Source organism: Chenopodium album, chromosome 11 (assembly GCF_948465745.1).
Source record: "Chenopodium album chromosome 11, dcCheAlbu1.1, whole genome shotgun sequence".
Taxonomy (NCBI): domain Eukaryota; kingdom Viridiplantae; phylum Streptophyta; class Magnoliopsida; order Caryophyllales; family Amaranthaceae; genus Chenopodium; species Chenopodium album.
The window spans coordinates 8,212,782-8,229,508 of record NC_137844.1 but is presented as its reverse complement, the minus strand read 5'-3'; the positions used below and the strand labels follow the sequence as shown (position 1 = coordinate 8,229,508).

General features: G+C 29.7%; 1 protein-coding gene across 1 annotated transcript; it reads right to left on the bottom strand.

The window, feature by feature from the left end:
• Positions 1-9,504: 9,504 nt before the first annotated feature.
• On the bottom strand, positions 9,505-11,516 carry LOC145568455 (NAC domain-containing protein 100-like). Its single transcript, XM_081627875.1, has 3 exons — positions 10,975-11,516; positions 10,585-10,862; positions 9,505-10,458 (listed from the first exon to the last, which is right to left on the bottom strand). Exons 1-3 carry the CDS (start codon positions 11,162-11,164, stop codon positions 9,832-9,834), a joined length of 1,095 nt encoding a protein of 364 aa, XP_081484001.1. The 5' UTR covers positions 11,165-11,516; the 3' UTR covers positions 9,505-9,831.
• Positions 11,517-16,727: the final 5,211 nt, after the last annotated feature.

Here is a 16,727-nt window from a genome sequence, read left to right as displayed (position 1 = left end):
AAGATATCTTAAACGCTTAATGCGCCAAAAATCATATCCCTCGGTATTAAAAATACCTTAACTACACTAAGGCACCAACATACAATTAATTCCTCGTGTACATAGACACTTACATAGCTCCTTTCCCATGCTTCTAGCATTAATAAAAATTATATGAACCATAATAAAATTCCCGTTTAATGTTCCAATCCAAATTAAACATGTTTTCTATCATGCCATAAATAAAAGTGTGGTTCATACTCAATATGTCAAACTATTATTTTCCAATCATTAATCCATCACAAATAAATCATACTTCATAATTCAATCACCAATATCAACCAAATCACAATTTCCATTCATAATCTAGCATGATACTACTTGTAATCAATTAATCACATCTAGCATGCTACTACATCATCAAAAATATGCTAAGTACGCGAACGTACCTTTAATACGATCTTAATATCACCACGACTAATAGAAATCACTCACTTCAAAGTCTCCTACAATTTAAAATAATAATAGAGCATTAAAATCCACTCTACACAAATTTCCAGCAATATATACTCTTATTAAATCACTCATAATTTAATAAAAACAAGCTAAAATTTTATTTAAAACCTCATACTTTAATCCCAATTAATGGGTAATTAAAATTTCTTAAGGAAATTTGATTTTTAGTATACTACCAAAAATTCCAGCAATATATATTAATAAAAACTTGCTGTAATTAGGCTTTAAAACACTTAAATTAAAGGTTTAAACCACCCTAAATCATAATCCTTCAATAATTAATTATTTATGAATCTAGGGTTTCAAAATTGGGCTTTTTAATTAAAATTAAAATCTGAAAATTAAATTACACCATACATAATATCAATCATCATAATTTTAACACAAAACCCTTAATTTATAATTAGATCTAAGGTTTAAACAAAAATTAAAAACAAAGATTGAATTTTTTTTTCCTTTTCCGAAGGGGAGAAGGCTGGACAGCAGGCCAGCGCCACTGCCGGTCGTCGCTGCTGCCAGCTAGTGCTGCTGGTGGCCGGCGGCCCACCAGTGGTGGTGGTGGCTGGCGGTACGGTGGTGATCCGAAAACAAGGGGAAGGGGAAAAAGAAAGAAAAAAAAAAGAGAGAAAATAAAGGAGAAAAGAGAGAAAGTTTACCTTGGGTTTTCTTCACTCTGGGCAAAGTTTAATTTGCCCAAGTGTTGAATATTTATACCTCTTTCTCTAGAAACCCTTCTTACCTAAACTTTCCCTTTTCACTCTTTCCTAAACAAACTTTACTAAAATAAAACTTTCCTAAAATAAATTCCAACTTAATAAAATAATTAATTTAAATAAAAATTTCCTTTTATAAAATATTTCCAAACTTGTTTAAAATAAATAATTAAAATATTATAAATAATTCATTTTAAATTATTTAAATACCCCACAAAATACTTATTTTAAACAAAATACGTATAAAAATACGGGGTATTACATCTCTTCCTGAGCAAAGATTCTATATGCTTCTGTGATCTTAGGCAAAGTAAGCATCATAAGTATGTTGCCTCTAATAGTACCAAACTTATCAGACAATTTCATCATGAATTTGATCACCATTTTTGCCTGATGCCTTTCAAAAATCTTCTTAGTTAGGTTACAAGTGCATTAATTACCAGTGCAGTAAGGAAGTGAATTAGCTTCATCAATAGCATCCCAAACAGATTTGATAGAAGTGAAAAATTCTGAAACAGATCACTGATCTCCTTGACTAATATCAGCCAATTTTTGTTCCAAGGCATAAATCTGAGCCAAAGAAGTGTAACCGTACCTCTCTTCAAGATCAAGCCATATATCTCTTGCTGACCTCAAGAACATCACACTAGCAGCAATGCTTTCATCAAGATTGAACAGCAGCCAAGAACACACCAGATCATTGCACCTCTCCCAAGCCAGGAACTCTGGACTAGCTTCAGCAGCTGGTTTAGTGTGACTGCCATTAACGAAACCTGCCTTATTCTTTGCTGAAAGAGTCAACAACATAGCTCTCTTCCAGCTTGTGAAACCATCACCATTGAACTTGAAGGAAACAAGCTAAGCCGAATTAGCATCAGAAGGATGAATGTAGTATATACTAGCAAGATTCTGATTTAGAGGAAGACTATTGGTGAATGAAGAATTTGGATCCATTGTTAATGATTAATTGTTGTGCAAGCAATCAGAAAAACAAAATCAGAAGAGAAGATCAGAACAAAAAACTCAATGAAACAGTGATAGACCAAACTATCAAACGAATTATGAAAGCGGAAATCAAGAGAAAATTTGCAGAGAAAACGAAGGAAATCACAAGATCTTCTGCTCTAATACCATGTAAGTTTTAGAGAACAGAGAAAAATACTCAATGATGTAATTAAAGTCAGAGAAACTTTATTTCTGAATAATGAAACATTACAGCATAAGATAGCTTATATATGATCTCATTACAAGAGAAACTTCCAGAATAAGTTTATAACAAACTTAGAAAAGTTGTTGTAACAAACTTGCTGAGCTGGCAGAGCTGTAACAAACTCTTGATGACCTGGCAGGCTTCTTCTAACCGTCTTATGGAGAGTCTTCTGGAACCTCCTTACTCTCAATACAACGTCACTATGATTGTTGACGACATATATATATATATATATATATATATATATATATATATATATATATATATATATATATATATATATATATATATATATATTTTTATATTTATCTATATGTATAATTCAATTGATTCGCATCATCTTTATAATTAACTCATAAACAAGAATTAAATGAATCAATTGTAAATTATAGATGGTATGAATAACATGGGATTCTGTTTGCATGGGATCTAATCAATTTAATTTATCTTAGGTTTAAAGGATACAATATATACTCTATTTGTCCCTATATTTTTGTCCAATTGCTAATAATTGGGTCAAACTTTTAAAACTTTAACCGTAAATTCTCATTAATTTATAAGAGAGATAATAAAATCAAGTGAGGTTTTTGCTTTTAGATTCGTCTCATTATATATTTTATTAATATCAAATTTTTATACTCTGTAATTTTTACGCATATAAAAATGAACTTTTCACCGAAATTATTGGTTATGATGATTAATATGTGTCAAATCCAATTAGAGGTCAAAGGACTACTTTTTTTTCCTTGAAAGGCCGGATTGAAAATTTTAATTTTATTAAGGTGGAGTTAAACGTAATTGGCAACAAGAAATCGTAACTAAAAAATAGTCTAATCTTAATTAATTAATTAATTATTATTATTATTATTATTATTATTATTATTATTATTATTATTATTATTATTATTATTATTACTTTTTTTTTGTCTAGTCTAATTCTAATGGAGTTAGTTATTACACTTTCTCCGTTTCTTAACTAGCATCAAGGGTTTGCAAAACAAAAGCTTATTGTAAGAAATTCGCAAGACTCAATCTGCTATTAGTTCATTCAAATCATCATTGATTTCATACGTTATTTTTCTAAGCTAATACTCTATTGTTAGGAATATAGGAAAATATATTATTGTGATATATTTTCCTATATTCCTAACATCTATACTATATATGTATGTATTTTAGTGCCACCACTCACAAAACTTACAATACCTTGCATAGTTTTTTTTCCCGTATATAACTAACTAGCCTTTTGCTATCACACTACAACTATAAGATAAAAGCGAGCAAGCGAAATTGCTAGGAAAGAGCCTTCATACAACTAAAACAAGACGAAAAATAAGCTAAGTAAAATGTGTTGAACTGTTGATGTGTTGGTATCATATCATACTTCAACAAGGTAACACTCATGCAAGTACGGTGATACCATTCAATTGAAAAAGAAAAAAAAAAAGTAACTAAGGACTTGTTTCGATTTACTGAACTAAGTTGAACTGAATTAAACTGAATTGAGCTCAGTTGAACTGAACCGAAATGAATTGTTTATGAGATAAGGAAATTAGGAGCTGAATTGAGCTGACTGAAATCTATACTAAGTATTTAAAAACACAAATGTCACATGTCCTCACAACTTACTCATATGCTACATTGCCACATGTCCTTACAAACTCACTCATATGCCACATGTCACTTCCCTTATCTTTTTAATATTAAAAATAAATTAAATGTATTACATAATGTTAAAGTCTTAATGTATTTCGTAACTTGCACAGAATGAAATTTCCATTTCCACAATGATAACATAAAGTCGAATTAATTAGTATACATTTTGGTTTAAAAAAAAAAAGTTTAATATACATTACATAAACATATGAAGTATAATAAAAAGGATCTTGCTAAAAAACGCCCTTGGATAAGCATTTAAAATATCACCTAAAGTGACATTACTTTAGCAAAACAGGACAAAATCAAGCGTCGATAGGTGTAATTAATGTTAATTTTTAATTTAATCTATCTACTTTTAGCTGCCATATCCAACGCCCGTTAGCTTTTGCCTAATAAAAATAGTCTTTTTATCTTTAACTTAAATCTAAAATACTTAGTTTAAACTAATATGTCATTTTATATCCCACAATATTCATGTATATACAGAGTATACAAATATATAATATATCTAACAAAAGGTCCTTCGTCTTCTTCCACAATTCCACCCTCACTCTTTTTTTTTTCTTATAAGTTTCCAGTTTTCACAGCTTCAGTCACCACAATAGTCATCAAACAATAACTTCGTAGTTTCAACTATTGAAAAACATACATACATATAAAATATAACCTAAGTTATAACTCGTGCATTGAACGGGTCAAAAGACTAGTTAAGTTGAAGAGAACAAACCCAAAAAAAAAAAACAAATATCTAGCTAGTCAAATGAAAGATAAGACTCATGAAGAATTAAGGAGGAAAAAAAGGGTTCAAATTAGTCGAGTAAAAGTCATAAAAGGCTTCAAAAATAATTTCAGTTACGTGTGTTTTCCATCTTAATCAAAAAATTCAACACTTATTGGTTGTTGCTAGGTGTTTTTTAGCTCATGATATGGTACGTCCATGTGATTTTATTGCCGATTTTGGGTTATATTGTTATATTTTTTTTTATGTTTGCTAATTTATTTTCTCACTTGAATTTAGAAATAATATTATACTACGTGTAAGATAGTTAGCTGGCTATTGTATATTTTATTGTCACGTTTAATGTTATTTATATATAATAAAAGTAACAATGTACAAAAATCACAAATGAATGAACGAAATATATTTGTAAAGGTACGTAACAGATGACATTTCACAATGATGAATTTGTTTTGAATGATATGGTATTGTGCAAAAGGTATGACAATATAGGACAACTGTGTAAGAGGAAATGATTGAGTAAATTAAATTGTTTGATACTTAATTGGCATGAGCAATCAGCAGGTAATCGTGTCATCGTCTCATTGATTGATAGAAGTTCTTTTAGATTAATAATATTTGGCTAATTAACTTAGAGATGATAATGGTGGTAATTCATTTTATTTGATATTGTTTCAATTGAAGAATTGCTCGACCGTGTTCGTTCACATTACAAAGTCGTCTAATTAGGGAGTTACCTACTCGATCTGAAATCTGAATTGGTCATTTTCAATTTGATGCTAAATTAAATTATTAAATTCCGTATACACTTTAATTAATATGGTAAAAAGAAAAAAAAAATAAAAAAATTACAATGTGTTACAACTACTTTCTACCTAGATAAATTCAAAGCATCTAGTTATTAATGTATCCATACATCATATATATATGACTATCTTATTTTATACATATGTTCATCAGATTTTCATTTATGCGATTACCACTGACTATAAACTACTAATGTTTAAAGACGAAACATACTAAAAGTGTCAAAAATGAAAATGAATATGCCTCAAAAATCCACAACTATACATTATGATGATGACTTATACTAATGTTAACGTATTTCATCTATGTAACATGTAATACAAAAAAGAGGTGTACGTATTTTCATTTATGCTAATACCACTGATTATAAACTTCACTTGTTTAAAGACAAAACATACTAAAAGTGTAAAAATGAATATGCCTAAAAAATCTACAAGTATATATTATGATGATGACTTATACTAATATCTACGTATTTCATCAATGTAACATGTAATACAAAGAGGTGTACGAATCATGCAATGCACCATTTTTGTAATGCAAAGAGGTGTATTTTTCCTTTAATTTCGATATACACGATTGTATGTAGCATGTATAGATATGATGCATGAATAGGTGGGCTAGGGTGAAATTGAATTTGTAATAATGTATGTTTGATAATGTTTTATTGGATAAGAAGTTAGACATAAACTTGCAAATGCAATAACATTAAAAACAAAGATTCTTTTTGACGTGTTTGTGGGAATATTCTACCCAGCCTGTTGTGAATAGAGTGAAGTGGAGAATACCCAAGTGTTTTTTATTTATTATTTACTCCTATGTCCATATATGTTTGAGTCACTAGTCTATAAAATTTACGAATAATACAGTGTAATCATGTGAAATCTTGTTGAATTTATTTTTATAAAAGGACATTTTAATATCTACTCTAATTTTTATATATATATATATATATATATATATATATATATATATATATATCATATTTTCTAATTTTGCATATACGTATAGATTATACGTATCCTCTTGTTTCATAATTTCTCGGTACGTGTTTTAAAGAGTATGATAACTCAAATGAGGCAAATAAATAGAGAAAACGGGTGTATTTTTAATTATTTTCATATTTTTATTTAGGATCTCCCGGGAAAAAAGGGGCGGCAAAATTGTTAATACTGTAAATCGGAAATGAGAATATGATCTGACCAATTATTTGGTTTTGTCAGCGTAAGAGCCGGCACTTTTTGGGCAATAAATGTTTTTATTCATATCCGATCCCAATGACCTTTTCCACCTATAATTGTTGCATTTTAACATAAAATTATGAGTAATTTTTAATTTTTGTTTTGTTATTAATACTCTCGCTTAAAATATTCTCTCTTTTCGTCAAAAAATAAATAAAAATTTTCTCTTTAAAATAACACAAATCACAACATAAAATTCAGGTCGGTACATCCCTCAAAAACAACTTATGATTATTATAGAAAAAAAAATGCAAGTTTGGTGGTGTTTATTTTTAAATAATCAAATAATTAGGTAAATCGAATAAGATAAGTATATAACCAAGTCTAATTTTTGATACATTTGCTAAGTTGGAGCTCCTTCACACGAGCAAATAAGAAAAAAATGAGTTATAGTGGAGAGTATGGACGATGCCAGATTTTTAGGTAAAAGGATTTGGGAGAGGAAGGTAAGGTAAGTTTAGATAAAGATAAGGCGTAATAATCTGATTTGATTTTAATTTCACTTATTTGAAGTTATTAAACTTTAAGTAGGCTTTATCCGAACTTTTTTTATCTTATTTGAATTCATGATATGTTAGGGAAAATGATGTGAATAGAATAAAGCTTAAGAATGAGCTGAGAGGTATGCAAGAATAAGGAGTGGGGATAATGACGAGGTTGTGTTGTAGAAAGATGGTCAAAGGAGATCGGAGGATATGGGGGTGTTTGGCGTATCAAATATCTCCATATGCTGAATTTCTTATCATTAACACTTAAGATTAAGTTTATTTCATTTTTCAGATGGAGACAAATTAAGGGTGTAGAATCGTAGGAGTGAAATGACAAAATTAAACATAAATGTCGTCTTATGTAATTTTACAAGTTTTGTGTATATATATCAATTGATTATGATTGTTTAACTCATAAACAAATAGATAACATATTTTTAGTGAACCCCAAACTAAGAGGGAGATCACTCATGCATACATCATCTAAAAACTAGATATATATATATATATATATATAAGTATTGTAGTTTGATCCTTAATCCCTTAAGATTTCACAAATTTTTTGGAACATGCATGCAATTTAACAAGTTTTTTTTTGGAACATACATGGCAGCCCGGCCTACTCTTATGTTCTCTGTATGAATAGAGCAAAAAAAAAGGTTGATAAATTAACTTGGAAAGATGTAAGGAATACGAGGTTTGATCCCATAACCAAGGGATTATATATGGAGGAAACATTGTATAACTTGAGCTACCACTATGCTTTACACAATTACACTCTCTTGCAAGAGTTCAAGATAAAAATAAAAAAAATCAAAATAAAATTAAGTTCATCCCTTCTTCCCATGCGATCCTACCTCTAACTTTTAGTGCAATTTCTATAGCCTATTTGTTGAACAAGTTCATTCATACATCTTGATGATATACTTATTAGATTAGGTACACTCGAGAAAAAAAAAAAAAAAATATCGAACATCATATTCTCTTGGGTTTAGGTATTGAAAAGGATGAAAACTGGCTACTGTATTAGTTACATGTAAATAGTTATTGATTTAATATTAAAATCGAAATCTTTTATATACACAAAATACATGCCAAGTTAAGTGTATGTTATTTTATATGCAACAAAATAGTCTATAATTGATAAAGAAATAGAGAGACTATGTTAGAGATAAGTTAGTGTGTAATTCTAACAACAAAATTCTTAAGTAGTGTTCACAATTGATATTTCATGACATGGGGCGCATTTCATAAAGGGGAAAAAAAAGGTTTTGCTTTGCTAAACAAAAACGGCCTTACAACTTTAAAGCTCACCTAGGACCTTTTTTTTTTTTTCCTCTTCATTTTTTCCTAAGTATCTTAATTCAACCTTAATTGAAATAAAATAAAAGGATAAATAGCTTCATAAAATAATATAGTCATATTTTATAAAGCGTTTAACCATCGCTTTAAACTAAAAAAGGCAAAAAAGATAAGAAAAATTATGGACGGATTCTAAGAGATAAGACAACAACAAATTCAAAGAGTGTAACGGTTCTAATATTACTAGAATTAAAATAATCATCTTTTTTTTCCATATTTTCCCCATTAATTTGAGGGGAATAAAGACAAATAGAGTAGTAGTACTCCATGAGTCAGGTCATGAAAGTGGTCCTTTCACCAAACTTTATCCTTTGATGGCTGCATATTCATGCATTCTAATGTGGGAAGAAAGAGATTGTGAAGATTGTAACAGCATATTCATTCTAGCCCCAAAAAACTACAACTAATGTAAAGTATATGAAAGTAACCTCATTTTTGTATAATCTCACTATTACATGGTCTAAACTCTAAACACATACACTCCTCGAGTTTTAGGTTGTTTTTTTTTGTAACGTGTCACTAATTGGTATAAGATCATTCTTATTACGGCCTAATTTGACGTGTTTAACACTCCGCTTTGTGAGTATTGTCACCTGAGGACTACGGTTGCTAGACCGAAATTCTAAGGGACAAAAAATGGGATCTTGCACAAGTTAAAGAGCATAACATAAAGGCTAATAGTGATAAAAACAACTTTGTGTTAGCCACAATATAAGAATATTAAGATGCATATTTTTAACCTAAAAAAACAAAAATCAAATCAATGTATATAAACAAACTGCTGAAACTGTACTAATCTGAATCAGTATGTCACTAACCTTCAATAAATCAATTCTAACAAATTACATCCAGAAGACTAACAACCAAATCAAGATATTAAAAAAGAAATTAAGACTAAGAATTGTCATATTGTATGCTACTAACTATATAATTATAATACAGAATATATTGTATATTTGATCTGTATCCTTAATTGGATTCAGTAAATTCTATACATCAAACTATTACAAACCCTTAATAATTCAGTAAGGTAATAGAAAATTGAGACTTTTTTTTCCTTTTCATTTTTTCCCTCCTAATTTCATCTATGATCACCTCCTGCTGTAAATTTTTTTCTTCAGTAATTCCATAGAGTATCCAAATCTACAGGTCCACCGGACGTCGAAGGTCCATCAGGATCATCGAACGGCCTCCGACTCATGTCGTAATTCGATACGACAGACGAGATTTCAGCATTCATGTCGCTGCTTAAACCAGTATCTTGTGAAGCACTGTAATTTACCACCTCTGTTTTCATGCTCTGTTTCATTTCTGTTCCATGGTTCTCAAGTATAGCCTTGAGAATATGTTGTTCTGACATCATGTAATTCCCTGAATAATGGCCTGGTTGAGAAGAAGGGTAATAAGAATTATTATTGCCACTTCCAAACCTAAAATAAGGATTATCACTCGGATTCGAGGGAATCGAGTTGTAAGGATTATTGTTTATTAGCCCATCAAAGGAGGGTTGCTGATTAGTGTTATGATAATGGCTTGTTTGGGCTGTAGTTTCCATGGGATTGGAGAAGCAGGACACGTGAGGAGCACCATAGTTGGTATTGTAAGGTGATGAATCCATCAATGGTGGCAGAATACTCGAAGGGTTAAACTCGGCCCCAAACGAGTCCGGTGGTATTAGTCCAGGGAAAGGAATTTTCTTTCCTGCTGCACTCTTTTGGAAAACCCTACAAATCACCCATTCATTCTGAAAACACAAAAAAATGATCATATATGTTAGAAAATAATAAAAACAGGGGAATAAAACAGAGAAAAACAGGGGAAATACAGGGGAAATGATCAAAACACCAAATATTAAGATTTTTGTCATTACCTTTGCATTAGAAGGTAGGTTTTGAAGAGATGATTTGCCCTCGAGTCTGTATTCATGCATCACCCAATTCGACTTCTCGCCTTTCGGGGCTCGGCCCTTGTAGAAAACCAAGGTTTTCTTCATACCAACAAGAGATTTTCCCCTATAAATTTCCTTGTCTTTTCCAGTTGCTTTCCAATAGCCAGCCTCAGTAGCCCTATTTGTTCTTAATCCAGTTGGGTATTTTCTGTCCCTAACACAGAAGAAGTACCATTCCTTTTCTCCCATTTTCGCCCGCTCTATAACAATCATCAATTGATTCACCAAAACAATAATAAGTAAAACATATTAATACAAAACCTACAACAAAAATAAAATATTTATGTTACGAAAATATGATCAACAACATACTTGGTAAGTCCCAAGGTTCACACTTGTTCAAATCAACTTCTCCAATAGCTCTAGCTGAGAAATTGATGTCAATAACTTTAGGTGCTAAGTAATGACTGATCAACTCCTCGTCCGTCGGGTGAAATCGGAATCCGGGTGGTAAGTCCATTGGTTCTTGATCACCAGCAAGAACACTACTCATGTTTTCCATTTTTGCCTTACACTTTACCAATCCTAGGACAATAGAAAAAAAGTTGCAAAATTTTTGCAAAATTTCTCCTGAATTCTTAACAAGTACCTCTTTTTCAGCAATTGAGTAATTTGATCAACTAATAACTCCTACAATTTCCAATACCCAGCTAATCTTTGGACAAAAAATAGATGGATTTCAACACCAAATTTAAAGAGTACCTAGAAAATCTAAATTCTTCCCAAATAATGAGTAATCAAGAAGACTAATCAAATAAGGGTATCAAATAATTAAGCTATTTTTTTTTTTCTTATATAAGATCACTAGAAAATGAAGAAGAAGTAAAAGAAAGGTGGGAAAAAATTTTTGGACTAGAAAAAATGAAAAGGGTGTTATGAAAATTTGCATAATTGGGCAGAAGACCTCCCTAAATACTGGTGGGTTCAGCGAAGGGAGAGACGTGGGATGCAAGGAAGCTTTCTCATTTGTTGATATTTACAATTTTAACCCATTTATTTTTTAAAAAATTATTATTTTTTTAAATTTTGAATTTTGTAAAATTAAGAATTTTTTTATAATTACTCCGTAATATTTAAGAATTTAATATGGGTTCTAAAATCTGACCAGAGCCAACTCATCTGTTAAGAAAATTCCCAGATGTACAAATAATTAATTACTTAAAATTTGACTTTTGATGTCCTCTCAAATGACTAATTAGTATATTTACTAATTGGATTTTAATAATAAGATTAAAAGTTTTAGATATAATAAAATAATAAGGATGACATCAGCATGAATCAAGACAAAAGGAAGAAGGCTTTTCAAACACTTTTATTGGTTGTTTTATGTGTGTTATAGCTAAAATCATCCAAAATTATGCCCATCAAAATTTGGATAATTCCAAACAATACCTTATTTTTTAATTTTGAAGAAAATCTTTCAAAATTAAAAAAATTGAATTTTTTTTTTTTAAAAAAATTCCCTTATACATATTCTCATTGAAGCTTCTAAATGTCTTTACTTAGTTAAAAAGTCTATAAAGTTTTGTAAAATTTGTAAAAGTAGCTTTTTATAATATTTTTTTCTAAAGGTAATTGACCAATATGGGCCTCTAAATGTCTTATTGTAGAAGTACTTCAAATGTTGTCAATTGCACTCTGCTTTCAAGCTGTTAGTGTTGATAACCGACTCTTTAGCAACTAGTTGAGATTGGGACCAAGTCCAATTATTCCATTTAATTTTTTAAATGATAATTAATGATGATAATTAACCAAAATAGCACAAAAAGGTGTATGCAACATATACATTTATAGTTTCAAACAATAAAATGAACAAAAGTAGATTCTAACTAGGTGTTCATAGTACAACCAGTTGTATCATTTGCATGACTTAACTAATGTTATTTTTTGATTTATTTATCCATTTGGAGTTATCCTAAATGAGCACGTAAATCAAGATTAACTTTGGTTGTGCAATGCACATAGTAAAATTGATTGTACAGTAACACAATATACATTGCCTAGGTTGGGGAGAAGAGGGGGAGCAAGAGTCAGATTAGAATAGGGGCGATTAATTCATTAGTAATACGAAGAACTTTCCGAATGTATTATGTGATTATCCATTATGAAAATCAATTAAGTAGTAAATTGCTATTAGTGAGTTAATGAATTCGTCTCACAATGCAGAACATTAAATGTTTACTCTGATCTAAAAGTTATGTCATTTTAATTTTGTTTTTTTCTTTTTAAAAAAATCATCCCTAGCTAAGGACACATAACTATCATAAGATTGTAATTAGCATTGCATAATGCTTGTTTTAGATTGGTTAAATTCCCCCATGAAAACTTAACAATTAAGAATTGAAAAAAATTATTTTTAAAAAGGGTTCACTTTCTTAATGAACCCTTGGATATCAACTTGATACTTCTTTTAAACTTGAACATTTTGATACTAGGAAAATACTTTTATAATGTAATGTGAGAAATATAAAAGTTTTCTCCATAAAAAATTGAAGATTCAAGAGTACGTACTTGTCAAAAGAAAGAAAAATTCAAGATTAATTAAACAAAATTATTAAATGGGGAAGTTGAGAATTATATAATTATTGACTTTGGATCTATGTACAAAATTAACATCACATAAAAAAAAAGTACACAATTAGCATGAAGTTTGATAACTTCCCAGAAATTGCTTGACCATTGCTGCTAAATTTTCTTCCTATAATTTGGCCGATAAGTCACTCTTATTCACTTGATTTAAGGGAAAACAGTCAATTTAAATTTACATTTATTTGAAACATTCAAACAACATGCAAAAGATTACAAAAAATCAAATAAATTACTTTGATCCTTTACAGTACAAAACATTTCATTTCTATTCTAAGGGCCTGTTCACATTTACTGAACTGAGCTGAAGTGAAGTGAACTGAACTGATTGGAGCTGAACTGAACTGAACTGATTGGAGTTGAAGTGAACTGAACTGAATTGAGCTGAAATGAATATTTTATGAGAGAAGGAAATTAGGAGCTGAACTGAACTGAACTGAACTGATTGGAGCTGAACTGAACTGAACTAAACTAAATTAAACTGATTGGAGCTGAACTGAACTGAACTGAAATTAAGTAAATGTGAACAAGCCCTAAATACAATATTTTGAGTACATCACATTTCGAGGTTAAAAAAAATAAAATAATCCCTTTGTACACATTAATGCATATACTTCCTCTTAAAATAATCCTTTTGTGTACATTACATTAATGCATATCCTTTTGTACATTACATTTCGAGGTCAAAATAAATAATTCTTTTTTAATTATGAGTTTTCACGAAAATTAAATGTAGAAATAAAAGTTGAGCAACAAAATATAGAAATGGATTACTAAAAGAGGAAAGAAGAAAGGTGGTTTGCTCGATGGAGAGAGGAGTAAATTTTTTTATTCGGAGTACTAAATTTGTTTTATCGAACTTAAAGAGAAGTGAGATATATGAAAATTTGGGATAACCTTATACAGAATATACTAGTATAAAAAAATATATGAAGAAACCATGGATATTTAATAACTGCGAAAAAGATTATCTTGACTCGAGTTGAGAGCTCAATACGATAAAAAAGGTGTTGTAACAAATAGAGCTTCAAGTGAAAGAATTAGCAAAAAGGAAGCAATAATTAACAGTTTTGATGTTCTTTTATTTCAATAGTTCACAGGTATGAATAGATAAATTGTTTTTGAATGATAATTAAAGAACGTAAATGGAAGAAGTGACATTTTAAAACTCATAAATTTGTCTCACCATCTGCAAAATTTGAATACACAAACATACACTAGTATAAGCATAAATGTATGCGAGTATAATATTGGACACTCTACTCACCATTATATTAGATTCAAGTGTAAAGTGTCGAGTCTAACAAGTTTCCAAAAATTAAATTGATTGTGTTCTCATCATTAAATATACTTTTATACGGAGTAATTTTTTGTATTAATAGGTTTGTGGATGTATCATTTGGTTGGACTCTGATTGCTTTTAGGTGGTATGACTTTTTTTTTTTTTTTTTCAGAGAGCCACAGAAGGCAGGGTGAGAATCGATTTTAGAATCTCTTGAAATCGGAAGGAAAGCTCTACCCACTTGAGCTATCTCTCACTTAAGGGATATAAAGTTGGATGAACTTCTGTCCAGTTTTAATTAGTTAATATATAATCAGTTTTCTATGACAAAATATATACGAATGAAGTCTTATTTTTTTTGGTTGCATCATATCAATCTGAGTCAAAATAAGGTTTTTTGTATTTCAGGTACAATTTAATTTGAGATCACACTAACTATTTCCAATGAGTTTTCCAAGTAGGATCTATTTTATTTTCTAGATCTACCAACAAGTACTAGGGAAATGAAAATGATATAATCATAATTTATCATCAATTGTATTGTATTTCACTTTAATTTGATATGGGCGTCGTGAACTTGTGATTTAATTTTCAAACAAATACCAATTATATGAGTATATTTTTTACTCGATCTTAATTACTAGAATTTCAATGCCTCTTGTACAAATAAAGGGGAAGCTAAATTACTCTTGACATGTCTCTAGAAGCAACTAATACATGAACAAATAAAAATAGAGAATGAGGGCCAAAAAGCAGTAATTGACATTGGTAAGTTAAGACTTAAGACTAAGACTGAACTTCTAATAAAGCCACAAAAATAACATCCTTTCACCATCAATATATAATAACGTTAATTTATTTTTTTATTTATTTTTTATTTTTTTATAAGTTGTAATTTTCCTTTTGAACAGTTCCACGTGGACTAAGTGTACGTGTTTGGCTCTCTAATCTTTTTGGTAGTGAAGCTTGTTATCAAAGAGGGAATAACTTGGGATAAGTAATAGACTATTTGATCATGCTTATTGTATTACTCTGTAGTCTTTACTATTGACATTTGACAACATTAGACGTCAGTACGTCACTGTATATGTGGATGTCAACTAATTTAGATAATTTAATTAGTCTCAAGACTAATACTTGAGATGTGATGGACGATTTTCGTTTATAATATTGTTCTATATATATACCTACCAAACATTATAGTGTAATAAATATTAAGCTTCCAATACATATTTTTAGGCTTAGCTTGACATTGATAAATATCTAAGCTTTAATTATCTTGAAGACTTTTGCAATATCTTTAATTTCCGTGGTTTAGCAGCTAATTGTTACACAAGTAACACAAATCACTCCCAAAATTACTGGCACCAAACATGAAGAGACAATTTTGGGTTGTTTTTACTAATTATGTTCCATATTTCCTACTAGTATTAGTTTTCATTCTTAGTACAATTCACAGTTGTAATGACATGTCAATATTTCATCATATTTACCCAACTTTGTCCATCTCCAATGCATATAAAAAACAAAAAAAAATTAAAATAATACGGGAGTAATAACTCTAAACGACGACATTATTAAAAATTATTATGATTCCGTTAAATGAATAAGTAACATAATTGACAAAGCTATGACATTAAGATCGGTTTTTCTCAATTTAACAACTATATACGCAGTTTATAAAGTGAGTTATACAAAAGATACTTTTTATTAAACAAATTGGAGTGTAATTAACACCGATTAATCCATAATTATGTCCGAATTGCTAAATTAATACAAAGTACTTTATATTTAACCCTTAATAGTGCATGTCTGCATGTACCAAAACAGATTAATGCGCAATTAATATCTGTAGTACGAGTAATTAGCTAGCGGATATTGAGAGGCGAATAAAGCTGCGGATTGATTAGCCAATCAAGGAGTCAATTAGAATAACCATATCGAGTTTATTCAAGTCCCCCCCCCTTTAGCTTTAAGGGGAATTTTATATGATGATTTAGTAGGTGTGACTGTGCCAAATTTTTTATTTTCCCGTAGTTTTTTGTTGGTTTTTTAGTTCTCTGATTTGTCCCTCGTGTGCACCAAATATATATATATATATATATATATATATATTTAGACTGTTGACCTTTTAGCATCTCATGTTGACCTTTTAAGGGTCACTTCCCAAGATACAACTTTCAAAGTACTATTGAAT